The sequence below is a fragment of the Clavispora lusitaniae genome (genome assembly GCF_014636115.1).
Source record: "Clavispora lusitaniae strain FDAARGOS_655 chromosome Unknown tig00000223_pilon, whole genome shotgun sequence".
NCBI lineage: Eukaryota > Fungi > Ascomycota > Pichiomycetes > Serinales > Metschnikowiaceae > Clavispora > Clavispora lusitaniae.
Genome location: NW_027093981.1, coordinates 213,315 through 226,286, shown reverse-complemented (window position 1 = coordinate 226,286; position 12,972 = coordinate 213,315). Strand labels below are relative to the sequence as shown.

Genomic DNA, 12,972 nt, shown 5'->3' with positions numbered 1-12,972 from the left:
ATGGATGAATATTGGTTGATGTGTATTTTTTACATCTTTCTATGATTTGAAAGAACCTCGTGTAGGCTCAAAGAAGATTGATACCATAGTTTGCAATTGATGCAAACTAACCCAGTACCAACACAGATCATCTTTTATGGATACTTCAATAGTTCAAGTTACAAATGTCCGAAAAAAAGATACAAAGCCTTTGTTTTTCAAGCATTGTACGCCATTAAAGTGCTGTTGTATGTAGCATATTGACATCACTGAAATACGATTTAATACTATTGCTAACATTATTGCCTTTCATTGTTTCCAATACATACTCTAAACTTTACATCTTTTGAGCACCCAACATGAGATCAATTTTTTGTCTCAACAACTCTTCGTTTTCCTTGAAATATTGTGCTTTCCGAACATTCTCCTCATTGTAGCCCTCCTCGCTCTTGAGAGCCTTTAGTGTTTCTGCCTGGCTCTCTAACCACTTTTGCAAAAATTCCACGGGATCCTCACTAAGCTCTCGATAAAACATTTCCCGTGCATTGGCTTTGTGCAACGATGCTATTCCAAGGGAGATCTTCTGATTTAAATGTTGGATATGCGCGTCTGACTTCGCCATGTTTTCAAATGTGCTTTTGTTTCCTTCGATGATCTCGCGTTGCACCTTTGAAAAAGACAATGGCAACTCGACAGGGATGTCAAGAACGACATCTCCCAAAGTGGTTGACCGCGTTGTGTCGACCTCGTAATCAATCACAATGGGTTGTCGTGGGCGCAAATGTGGCTGGATCAACTTGTACAAGTCTTTAAACTTGAAGCTATCCACAAGCAACAAAGGCTTCAAGACCGCGTCACATTGAACCAAAGCAAGGTCATTTTCGTCATCTTTGCCCATTGTCTGGCTCGCTATGCCCGCAGAAGCAACAGCAGAAACCTGTGACATTGAATCGGCCTTCTTGAAGAGGTTCTTATACAACACATACTGCCAAATCAGAAAGACCAATTCTTGCTGCGACGCTTCGCGCCGCCCAGTGAATTGGGCCATTTGTGGTGACAACACAAGTCTAGACGAGTGGTCTTTGATCATGAGAGCAATCTTAGCCTTGATTGGAAACACTCCGGCCCTTTTGACATCAATTCCATCAAACTGCCACTGTGTGGAGCTTCCTGGAACGGCGCCATCGGCTTGTTCTTTCCACTCGATAATGTTCGACTGGCTGTTCTGTAAAGCGGGATAATCCGAATTTGGAATAAGCTCGATCGACGCACCTGAAAGGAACGACGAGAACTTAAGCGCCTCCCCCTCTCCAGAGAAAACGCCTTCTATACGCAAAGTCCATTTGGCCTCGGCAGAATCACTCGAATCCAGTTTCTGCCACGGCATGTTTTCGCATGTGTTGTAGATGAAAACTCGCAAAACACCCTGTTGGCGCTTGTTGTTGGCCGGCTGCATCGACAGTGCTTGCACAGACTGGAAGTCCAAGCCTTTTTGGGCAATGAATAAATCCAACTGCTGCTCCGCGTCGTGGAGTTTTTTGTAAAGATCCAAGTTGGGCACTTTGTCATAGAGACGGTGAGGAATCGTGGTTTCTGTCGGCGTGAAAGAGACAGAGGGCGCTGCATTTGCCGATTGCTGGATTTTTATGGGTGCCTCAGCAGGCAGAGATGTGTAGGCAGAAGCCATGTTTTTTTTATCTTGTAGTAGCACCAACTTTGAGAATCCTTTGTTTGGGCGCGACGAGGTTGTGGACACCCGTACACCATGAGTTTCTGTAGACTGTTATACTTTGAGACATGGGAATATAGAAACAATTTAGAAAGCATTGCATGTTTGAATATGTAATTGAAAAGTTATCAATAAGTGATAATCTTAATCAAACAGTCACGTTTTACCTGTCAGAATGTAGCCTCGTAAATAATGTGAATTTAGATTATGCGTGGAAGTCTGTACAGAATGACGTGAAATTCATTATCAACACGTGAAATCAGGGTCGAAAGTCTCGTACAACAGGTCCGAAGTTGCATGGCCAAAAAGGATTCTGGAAAATGGCAGCATACACAAGCTTTCTATACATCACTCTTACATTTCGAGCCCAACATGCTAAAAGTACATAGCATTAGCAGTTGTCTTGGCTTTTGAATTAAGACTACAGCACTAAATCTCATTTCAAATACTGCAATTACTCATTTCTTACACATTACCCTCGAGAGCGGTTGTGTTAGTCCTCTTTCCTTGACCCTATCGGCCATTGTTGCTGTTATCTCCTTAAAGACTTGTTGTCTGATCAATTGAAAACGAATCATTAGTCCTCCAAAATGCTGAGAACAGAGTTGCTGTTTCTATCCAACGAGTAAGAGGAACGGAAATTTGCAAATTCTCCACCTGTGACTTCGATATTATCATATGAATTAATACAAATATATATCAGAGAGCATAACTTAATGTGGCTTCAATTCAAATATGATGGTCCATAAATAAATGTCGCACAGCTCATTCACAGTAACAACACCTGTCAAATGACTTTCGATGCATGGAACAAAAGCATAAAGACGTACCGCTAGAATAAAAGATTATTCTACGTATGCACTAGCGCCCAATCATACATGAGCTTTTCTTTCGTGTCTTCATCATCTTGTAACTAGGAGGCACCATATTTGCAGCCTATTTACGAAGGCATGCATGATCGAAATAATGCAATAAACGCAATGCACACCCCTTCTTGCCGTTTTAGTTGTATCTTGTGGTTGTAAAGATCTCAAACATAAGCGGGGTAGCTCCAGAATACTATATAAAGTTGTCCTTTTTCCGCTTTGCCACGTAAAATATCAAAACGGTCCATATGCATCAACGCACATAATCAATTGGATAACGAGGCCAGTAATTGCCGCTCTATTTACCAGCAGAATCAAGTAACTTTTATCACAAAAATGGGTGGTTTATCTATTTCTATGAACTTTTTTCTACTTTGTGTATCCTGTTTGCAGCAATATCGTTTATGCTCGTTTATTCTGACGTGGTAATCATCTGCGTGCAAGAATCACGTGCATCACATCCCCACTAACCACTCTCATCAGAAGCTTCTTGATTGCCTTCACATCTACGCTACTTCTTCGTTCAGTTTCCATTCTTCCTTTTTTTTTGCATATGGCATCTGGTGTTCGAGTTCGAAAGCGGGTGCCTGATGGGCGCCTGCGGAAGAGACTTCGTCTGTGGCGCCGGATCCATGTTCCACACCTTCTTTCGATCCTGCTACTTCCCCTTTGCGCTGTGTGCTACTTAGTGCACATGAACGAGAGTTTGTGGCCTTCTAATTCCCAAACAGCCTTGTTCTGTTCTGTCTACTACGTATTCTGCAATTTGGCATTCTCCATGGGCTACCATAAGTACTATGCGCATCAAAGTTTCCAAGCAGATTTTTGGGTCGAGGTGTACTTTGTGATTTTTGGAGCTAGTGTAGGGCTTGGTTCTGCCCGAAAATGGGCTATGTTGCACCGTTTACATCACAGGTGTACTGACGAGACGGATGATCCGTATTGGAGCCAACGTGGATTCTTATGGGCACATTGGGGTTGGCTATTAGCACCGCACAAGCATGGTAAGAGAATCTTGGAAACTATTTTGACCCCAACACCCGACGCTGTTCCTGGAGCTGAAGAAAGCAAAGCAATACCTAATCGCACTTGCACCTCGGATGCTGATGCATCTGCCACTAAAGAGACTGCTAGTACTGATATCTTCTCCTCACCAATTCTACTATGGCAAGAGCGCTGGGTATGGCCACTATTTGCTCTCACCACGATAGTGATTCCATCTTTTCTTGCTGTCTATGTTTGCCACGACTCTTGGGTGCACGGTCTTATATATCCAGGCATTCTCCGCATGTTTGCTTGTCAGCAAGCTATGCTTTCAGCAGAATCATTGGGCCACAGGCGACATTTATTTTCCTCGCAACCTTTCAGTGACTCTAACTCGCTGATGGACTGTGCTAATCCTATAGTTTCCCTACTCACTTTTGGTCAGGCACATCACAATTTCCATCACGAGTTCCCTCATGATTATCGTGGAGCACCATCTAGATGGTCATTTGATCCAACCAAATGGGGGATCTGGGCCTTGTCCCAAATTGGTGCGGTACATGCCGTATATCGGGCCCCGCAACTGGCTGTGCAACAGTTACTTCTCCAACAGGAACAAAAGGAACTAGATCGTGTCCGTGCGCTGCTACATTGGGGCACACCGCTTTCACGTCTACCGCGTATTACTCCTCGGGAGTTTCGCAGCATTTGTGCCGACGATTCACGCCTTTACATCGTGATTCTGAACATTATACACGATGTGACGCCTTTTATGGACCAGCATCCTGGTGGCCCTGCTCTCTTGCATGCCCTGCGTGGTAAGGATGCTACAAAAGCGTTCTATGGAGGCGTGTACGGACATCTGGCTGCAGCAGTGAATTTGCTCGCTACAATGCGTATTGGCATTCTTGATGGTCATGATGATGATGTATGGAGGATCGCCGCACACGAGGAAAGTGGGACAGAGCCACATCGTGCTGGCCTGAAGACAGCTGAAGCAGCGTGAAGCACCTTCGGCACATGATGACACCTGTTGAAATTATTTCGTCAACTGATCTTGGCGTACTTGGTATATACAGTTTGCGCTGATACCCGAACTAACTAATTTGCTAACAGCTTCACTATAGTAAAGAATAGAACACATAATTGGCAAAGTGGCATCTATGGTTTACGGAAGCGGAACCGATGTTTTGTCTGCTTCAGTTGTTCTGTGGTTGTCAAATTTGAAATTTTCCGGATGCTATGATTCGCAGATCGTTTTGAGAGGAACAACTAATTTTAAACATTTTTACCTATGTTATCCGCGTCATAGTCACAAGTGACTTGTTTTGTACTTGTGTGACTATTTTAGAATGCTTTCTGCATTTCATTTTCGCAATCATATGGCCCTTTACGTAGTAGCCTGCACAGGATATTTCTTCCCCATGAATCCAACTCTTTTCCATACCGTTGACTACAGAGGCGCCACAGTCGAAGACTTGGACATCCGGCCTGCCATTTCGATTAACCCAGGTACATCTATAGATCGTGCTATCCATGTGGCGTTCGAAAACGAGTTCTCGTTCTTGCCCGTGATCCACGAGGCACACAAAACCCTCTTGGGCGTTTTGAATGTTGAAGAAGCGAAAAGAGCCTCACCAAAGGACATTACGAAAAACCATATGCTTTGGTTCAGTCAGCGTGCTCGCTCCAACTATGAAAAGGAATCAAAGACGCACGAGAAGACACCAGTGAACTCGAAAATCTTCAGACCAAGCAGTCGCAAGTACCATGTGTTGACACCACTTACGCTGTTGGAAGAGTTGGCTGCATTCTTCAACGACGGTAATTACTTTGCAATCATTACTAATGGTGATGGAAATTTGGTGTATGGTGTGGTCACACCGGAGGATTTACTCAAATATGAACACTCGCGACCACGCTTGTAACCAAACATGCAGAGCTAAAAGAACATTAATATCACGACACTGGATTTAAGAGATCGGAATGTTTCAAGTCTTTTCTACAATCTTGGGATGATAACTGGTGTTTTTCACGTTTCAAGATTTCTGTAAGGTTCAGTTCGAATTTAATTCTGCTGGTCAACTTCTCCGTAATTATTGATAGGGCAAAAAAGAGCGTCCAATGCAAGGTTTTGAACATAATAGGATTAAGTCGTATCGCTGTATAATGCCTGACAGAGTCCCATTTTTATTAAAAAAACAACTTCGTAGGAACTCCGTGAGAAAATTCTTGTAGAATGAAATAAAAATCTAAGCAAAGATTATCTGACTTCACAAGCTTGTAAAGCATGCTGAGCGGAACTGAGAAGTGGCAGATCTAACCTTTTTGAAGCTGTGTATTCCAGGTCCCTATCTGGATAACTTGCACTAAATTTTCCACAAGACTTGTGGCCTTGAGGTATCCGAGCATCCACTTCAGTGATTTGCCAACCGATTGCTTACTTTTTTCTCTTGCGAGGTTTCCTCTTGTCCTTTAAATTGATTTTTGCCTGTTGCGCAAGAAGTCTTTCGACTTCATCACCGTGGCGAATATGTTTGTCCCCGTCCTTGTATGCATATTCGACTTTTATCCTGCTATTCATCAATATGGCTCCATTCATTTTGCTGAGAGCATCGTCGCTACTCTCAAAGTCGCTGAATTCCACGAACCCATGGCCCTTTGGCGTTCCGTTTTCGTCTCTGGCCAAAACTGGCCGTCCCACCAAAGCACCAAACTTGTTGAAGGTTTCTCGTAGATACTGCTCGTCAACCAATGGATTGAGATTGCCCACAAACAAACGCGCCCCCACACTCAAGCCCAGTGTCTCTGTTTCCGTGGTGCTCTGTGGATCTGTCTTTTTCATCTTGAGCGTTCGTCCAAATAGCCGAACCCCCCGGAAAAGCTCCACCGCATAGTCTGCGTCTTGTGCTGTGCGGAACTCCACGAACCCAAAACCCTGGTGTTCTCGCAGAATCCGATCTTTGGGGAGATGAAGCAGGCGGACTGGACCTGCCTGGATGAATAGCTCGTACAAAAGCGTCTCCAGCACTTGCGGGTCTAGATTGCCCACATAAACTGAAGCGTGCGGGTTTTTTTCTGCCTCCAGAGGTTTCCTGAAAACACTCATGACTCGGGAAACGACTCTTGTGGATGCCAGACAAGTTTAAGAATGGTGGTGGGGCATCGCTAAACACCCGTACATCACGCTTTAATGGAGTATCTCAAATGTCTTGAAGGTCTTCGCCCATGTAGGCCGCTAATGGACGTATGATTCCATCTCTGAGTTACATACGTTTCCTTAGATGATCTGACTTTCTTTATTTTACTGTTTTTATTTTTATTTTTTTGTTTCTTTTTTCATATATGAATCTGTATTTTACTTTCTCAAGATGCGACTTTGCACCCATGTTGAAATCAATAGTCATGTGTGTAAAGCTCGGGCAAAGAATGGTCTACAAACTTATTAGATTGCTGAATTTGTAGATTAAAGTAGTTTCCATATCTACAAGTAAAAAGAAGGCTGTGTAAGTGAACTGAGAGAATTAACGATGTCTCTCGATGCTTGTATCTGTTCCATGATGAAGGTTTCTAGATGACCTTGAACTTTTTTTGGACACTTTGTCTATGAATGGGTTTGGTCAGACTCAAATCTGTTATAATATCCTTGAGCCAAGGTTTCTCATGCCAATGTCTTTGTTATTCTCTTTTCTTTTCAAAGCCATTTTTCCTCATCACCGGTTAATTTTGATTCAACTGGCTCTGCAATCACCTCCGTTAATTCACCTGCATCTCTTATCAATTCAACGTTATCCGGTTTGGAGGAGGTCTCCTCTGGCCCCGAGTCTGAGTCTGAGTCTGAGTCTGAGTCTTCTGAATCGGTATCCGAGTCTGAGTCGGAATCTGAATCATCTGAATCGGAATCCGTTGCAGATTCTGATTTCTCAGAGTCAGAGCCGTCAACACCATATGCTTTGTTCTCCGAACAGACATACTTATCCATCGAGTCGTCCACTCCCACGTATATTTTTGGGAATTCGAGCACAATCTTATTCGATAATGCTGATGCAAGGCTCATTTTGGGATCCAAAGCTATCACTTCATTTCCCTCTTTCCCACTGATGCAATTGTCGAGGTAAAAATGAAGAGTGTCTTTATCCACGTTGGCACCTATTGCGTTTTCAAAAACCGTCATTGGCACGGCATCCTTAAGAGGTAAGGTCTCTTTCATGCGAAAACTAATGAATGGCTTTCTTGTACAACCCGTGGCATCTACAGGGATCCACTCCACTGTCCAGGTAAACGCTCCGGCTTTTTTGTCGTAGCCAGACTTATTTTGGGTTGCTCGAGACATTCCTGGAGGTAGGTGTATAACCAAGGTATTCTGGCGTTTCACAGAGGTCTGTGGCTGATGAGGGAATATCTGATTAACTTTCTCTATACGAGGGTCTTTTTCAGATTCCACTTTTTGTCGTTTGTGGCCTTGGTTCTGACCGGCTCCCCGTTTGAAGATATTCTTGGCATTCACTTTGATGTCAGACTTGCCAAGTTGAACTGTCCGCTCAAAGTTAAGAAGATAATTGTAGTCTCGGTTCACTAAAGCTTGGTCAGCGGAAAGCTTCTTCTTAGGCACAAACTTTGTTGGATCCACTTGGCCCGTGCATTCCGATCGAAGCTTATGACGCTTCACACATTCGACAGAACAAGTTTTTGTCCCACATGCTGGACAAGTGTACTTGAAGTCTTTCTCTAGACAAACAGAACATTGTTCCATGGCGATGGATTTATGTATACCGGAAATGAGATGAAGATGGAGTATGCGGAGGTGAGATGAGATGGATGATGAAAAGGCAATGCAAAGTTGAGAGACTAATTTGCACTTTAGAATTCTGATTTCCAGATGCTTTTCGATTTCGTAGTACTCAATGATCTTTTCTCTATATCTACGATGCGCACAAGATTTTAGAGGTGAAGATCCATACACTTGTAATGGCAAAAGAATGGCATGAACCAACCCCAGCTAAAGAAAATGTTAGGCATTACCTGGTCGCTTCTGCAAGTTGACTATGATCTTTTTTTTTTTCGTTTATTTGTTTGGTCCATCTTAGCCTCTATCTGCTGCACCTACACCCGTGCACCGCGACTCGAACCAAATTTTTCGGTTCTTCAACCTTTTCTCTACCCCATGTTTGCCAGACAAAGTATAGTGAAGCAACTCGTAAGAAATGCTTCCACCAAGTCCGACAGGATAACTGTGCAGCTATTGCAGGATTTCGAACCTTTGGGCACGGCGGGCGAGCTTGTCCGGGTGAAGCCAGCTTTCATGAGAAACTTTTTGCATGTTGGTAACAAAGCCTGCTACATCACCAACGGTCCTCGAATTCCCGTGGTAGAGAGAAAAAGGGAGCCTGTGGTGACGCAAAAAGTCAAGGCGCCAAAACCAACCCAAGCTGCCGAGGATCCTGTGGCCGAATCAGGACCTGCCATGTCTTTGGACGAGTTGTCATCATTGTTCTCGAGCATGAGGGGCAAGAAGGGAACAACGGCGTCATCTGTTTTCCAGACGCAAGAGACCACTTCAGTCGCCGCATACAGTTTGGCTGAGCTTGGCGAGTCTCTTCCAGCTACATACTCTTTGAGCGGAATCGAGTATCCCCTCACCAGAGAGGCTCTTGCGCAAGTTGTGTTCAACTCGACAGGTATTGAAGTTCCAGCGTCTGTGATCAAGATCACAGCAGATGGCGTTGCCGTTGATGAAATTGTGGCTCCGGGAACCTTCACCTGGTCTTTCCTGGCTCCAGGCGATGCCAACGTCCTCAAAAGAAAGCTCAAGGTCCAATGAGCATGTACATAGCACTAGACGAATGATTCAAAATGTGTAGAACATGAGTGGAAGAAATGGATGTTATCGCTCACGATGAAGTAAATGGGAAGGTGAGACTTATTAGTGAATATGTTGTGGAAATGTACTTATAGAATGAAAAATCAACAAGCGACCTGATTACTCTAGGTTAGTTCTAGAAACAGTGAAACTTTGCTCTATACATAGATCTTGAAAATTTCACTGGCTTACATGATCACTGGGAAAGAAATATGCTTTTTAACTTATCTCTCGTACTGAATTACATTTTGCCAATTCTTGAATCAAGTATGCTTCGTTTTATTCAAATCATCCCTTGATTGTCTCAGACGAGAACATATTCCAAAACAGAATGCTCCTCTTTGCTAAAATCGCTTTTCCTTGCTCAGCTTGATTTCGGTGGTTTTATGGAGGCTATTTTGTTTAGTCAGTGCGCAATTCATACATAGAGCACATTTGATGTGAACATATACCTAGATACCACCAGAAAATTCGCATGTTATCTACTCTTCTTTTTCCTTTAAAGTTAATACGCTAGGCTACTTTTACCATGGGATTACGATCGACAGCAGCCAATCTGTCCAAGATTCGCAAGCCGACTCTGCTCCGCAAGATCATCCGAACACCTTTGAAACCCAATCCTAAGGACGTTTCCACCAAGAAAGAAAAAAGTGCACAAGAAAAACTTGAAGTGCTAGATCATAATATTGAACTTGATTTCGAGCTTCGTGGCTCTACAAGTATAGTGGAGGCTATCGATCGAGTAATTTCTAATCAGTGGGCAGAGCAGACGCTATTTCACAACCGTTACTTCAGTCAAGATGCAAAAAAAAGTGCTCGTGAGTCGCCCCAAGACTTGCTTTTCCTGCTTCGGGGCCTCTCCATGGAAGTGAAGGCTGAAATTCTCAAGTACCGCAACCACCAACTTCCCCGTGGAGGTATGGTCACGGTAAATCAGTTGTACACGGTTTTTGAGCATCGGGGCAACACATTTGTAGATCGGAGTCTTGAGAAATGCATTCGAGACGGACTTGTGATGAAGTTTGTGATCACAAACGCACTGCCAGTTATCCTGCGTTCAGGGAAAAGTGGAACGTATCATAAGGTAACGTATGGGTACGAGAACAGCGAAGTGGTGGTGAAAAAAGAACAGTATCTTAAGTTGATAGACGAATCTATGGGAAAGGAAAAACCCGAACTTTCTTTGGTGAAGTTCAAAGAGTATGTCATGTCGCATCCTGAGGCCCTTTTTGTCACCACAGAAGACTTCAGTGTGGAAGAAATAACAAAGCTAGTGAAGTTGGGCTTTCTTACATTGACCTCGAATCACCATAACGAAATCGATATTCATGATTATGCTCTAGCCTATCCCAAGTGTGGGACTTTTCTCAAAATTGTGAATTCAGGCAGAGCTTGGCTAGTCCGGATATTGAGCAAGATGACTTACAAAGAAATGTTGGAAGATACGATATATGAAAAATGGGAAGGAAAAATAATGGCCAACTTCCGCAGGCCGTTTTATGGGTACGATTTGACTTGGATTTTGGCCGATTCCTGGGGCTCCGGAGTGGTTGAACCATTCAACACCCCAGTAGGACGAGGATGGCGTCTCACGGGAAAACTTTAAAGTACATTTCTGCTTGGAAGCGGAGATCATTGGTATGGGATAATGTAGTGGATTTTTTATTGTAAATAGCCTTCCGTAAAGGAAACTTATTAGGTAAGAGATCTTAATTGGTCGTATTCTAAAATTGCCTCGTGAAATCGGGGCATTCTAGCTTGAACATTGGCTTTCGAATCTGTGGGTGAGCACAAAGTTTTGTGACATGACCTTTCTAATTTTGCTCAAACATGTCTAAAATTGCTATTTGTTCACAGCTTGGATGTATTAGAATACATGGAATTACAATAGTTTCTATTTAGTATCTTGGTAAGTCAGACTTCACAACATTAAGTATGGACAATCTCTACATTCTCGTTTTCATCTTCTTTTGCGCTCTTCTTTGTTTCTTTTCTTGCGCCTTTTTCTCTGCCTTCAATTGTTCGTCTCTGGACAAGTTTCTCGCCTTTTCTCTCTCAGCTCTCTTCAACTTAGCCTTCTCCTCTGCCAATTCAAGTTGTCTCGCAGCTTCTTCAGCCTTTTTAATTTTGCTAATCTCAACTTCTCTGTTCTTGACAACTTTCTTTGAGGCTTCTTGTCTAAAGGTAATGGTCTTGTCAGCAATTTGGTCCACAACCTCGAAAACAGAATCAAGAAGTTCTGAAACCTGGGCCAATTGCTCTTTACCTGTAACCAACTTGAGTGAGATCACAACACGGCGACGAGGAAGCAAATCACGAATTGCCTCTGGCTTTTCAGCAGGCTGGTCAGTAAAAGCGACAAATCTGACAAAAGAAGCCATAGACTTTGTGAAAGCGGAAGCAAGACGAGGGGTCAAAGTTTTGTCCTGAAATTCAGTCACTTCACCCATTTGAACAAAAGACTCGGGCAACTTTGCGCAATCAGAGGTTCTGGTCAAAGATAAGTAATAATTGAACTTTCTGTACTCGTTCATACCCAACTTGGAGACCACAGCAGAAATGAAATTTTCGTAGTCCACAGATGGTGTCACCACAATCTCGACACGGTCATGTGGGTATGGCACCGATTCGGTGTAGAAACTGAAAATCGTTTCCATGGCCCAAACAAAAATGTTCTGTCTTGGAGCCAAACGGAAAACAAGATTGACTTTGCTGATGTTCTCACGGCCAGTCGCATAAGAAGCATAACTCTCGGCGTTGTCTTTAATGTACAATTTGCCGTCGCCCACACCAAATTGATAAAAGTTCTTTTCAAACGTTTTCTGTACCCCGGCAAGGAAAGAATTCACCAAGGAACGGTTGTAAATGTCACCTGCTTTGAAAAGAGTCACGAAGACAGTAATAAAGGCAATAGTGAAAATTTCCAATCTCCAATCATTGAGCTTGAATCTCTGCCACAATGACATTTGTGTCAATTCTTCCACACTATAACTGTAAAACGTCTTGCTGCTGGTGTTAGTAAAGGCTATGGATGGGCAGATCTTGAAATGAAAACATACATTGGGTTTCCATCTGCATCGACGGATCCCGCATTGAGAAAGTCCACAAGAGCTTGCAACATGATTGGGAATTTGGTGGGAATTGGTGGGAAATGGAGTGGAGATTTTGCTTTTGTCGACTCTCGGCTGGGTGCAGGAACAAGTCTCGTAAAATGATTGGGGTCACTGGGAGCTTATCAGTTATGACGAAAAAAAAAAATTGAAAAGGGAAGCGGCATTTCTTGTAATGGACGATAGTTTTGAATTTTTGCCGATCGTCGAAAGTTGGTAAGATTGAGTGACTTTGATGAAATGTATGGGGACACGCGCAGCTCTTGCCTAATTGGTTTTCACGTAATCTGAAAGACAGCAACTTGCTTTTGTTTTTTGTCCTAGATTCCTGGTCCAAAAAAAAAATATTGGGCACATTAGTAGTCTTGACTTTTTGTCTTTATTTTTGTGCTGATCTGATAAGATTCGTTGGACTGAGGGTTTTGAGTACATGGCAGCGTCCGG

At 43.2% G+C, this 12,972-nt stretch overlaps 8 protein-coding genes across 8 annotated transcripts; 4 read left to right on the top strand and 4 right to left on the bottom strand. All coding sequences in view use genetic code 12, as the record gives it.

Annotated features, from left to right (window-relative positions):
- Nucleotides 1–316: 316 nt before the first annotated feature.
- FOB63_004458 (uncharacterized protein) lies at nt 317–1,666 on the bottom strand (the record flags this gene model as incomplete). Its single annotated transcript, XM_002614295.2, has 1 exon — nt 317–1,666. The coding sequence occupies one exon, from the start codon at nt 1,664–1,666 to the stop codon at nt 317–319; it is 1,350 nt and encodes a 449-aa protein (XP_002614341.1).
- A 1,461-nt stretch (nt 1,667–3,127) lies between these two features.
- On the top strand, nt 3,128–4,564 carry OLE2 (Ole2p; the record flags this gene model as incomplete). The annotated part of the gene is made up of 1 exon (XM_002614296.2): nt 3,128–4,564. One exon carries the CDS (start codon nt 3,128–3,130, stop codon nt 4,562–4,564), a length of 1,437 nt encoding a protein of 478 aa, XP_002614342.2.
- Nucleotides 4,565–4,910: 346 nt separating this feature from the next.
- Nucleotides 4,911–5,486, top strand: FOB63_004456 (uncharacterized protein; the record flags this gene model as incomplete). Its single annotated transcript, XM_002614297.2, has 1 exon — nt 4,911–5,486. The coding sequence occupies one exon, from the start codon at nt 4,911–4,913 to the stop codon at nt 5,484–5,486; it is 576 nt and encodes a 191-aa protein (XP_002614343.2).
- A 512-nt stretch (nt 5,487–5,998) lies between these two features.
- Nucleotides 5,999–6,667, bottom strand: FOB63_004455 (U2 snRNP complex subunit; the record flags this gene model as incomplete). Its single annotated transcript, XM_002614298.2, has 1 exon — nt 5,999–6,667. The coding sequence occupies one exon, from the start codon at nt 6,665–6,667 to the stop codon at nt 5,999–6,001; it is 669 nt and encodes a 222-aa protein (XP_002614344.1).
- Nucleotides 6,668–7,252: 585 nt separating this feature from the next.
- On the bottom strand, nt 7,253–8,311 carry FOB63_004454 (uncharacterized protein; the record flags this gene model as incomplete). Its single annotated transcript, XM_002614299.2, has 1 exon — nt 7,253–8,311. The coding sequence occupies one exon, from the start codon at nt 8,309–8,311 to the stop codon at nt 7,253–7,255; it is 1,059 nt and encodes a 352-aa protein (XP_002614345.2).
- A 255-nt stretch (nt 8,312–8,566) lies between these two features.
- On the top strand, nt 8,567–9,379 carry FOB63_004453 (mitochondrial 54S ribosomal protein MRPL50; the record flags this gene model as incomplete). The annotated part of the gene is made up of 1 exon (XM_002614300.2): nt 8,567–9,379. The coding sequence occupies one exon, from the start codon at nt 8,567–8,569 to the stop codon at nt 9,377–9,379; it is 813 nt and encodes a 270-aa protein (XP_002614346.2).
- Nucleotides 9,380–9,947: 568 nt separating this feature from the next.
- FOB63_004452 (uncharacterized protein) lies at nt 9,948–11,024 on the top strand (the record flags this gene model as incomplete). The annotated part of the gene is made up of 1 exon (XM_002614301.2): nt 9,948–11,024. One exon carries the CDS (start codon nt 9,948–9,950, stop codon nt 11,022–11,024), a length of 1,077 nt encoding a protein of 358 aa, XP_002614347.2.
- A 340-nt stretch (nt 11,025–11,364) lies between these two features.
- FOB63_004451 (uncharacterized protein) lies at nt 11,365–12,539 on the bottom strand (the record flags this gene model as incomplete). The annotated part of the gene is made up of 2 exons (XM_002614302.2): nt 11,365–12,424; nt 12,478–12,539. 2 exons carry the CDS (start codon nt 12,537–12,539, stop codon nt 11,365–11,367), a joined length of 1,122 nt encoding a protein of 373 aa, XP_002614348.2.
- Between the last annotated feature and the right edge of the window lie 433 nt (nt 12,540–12,972).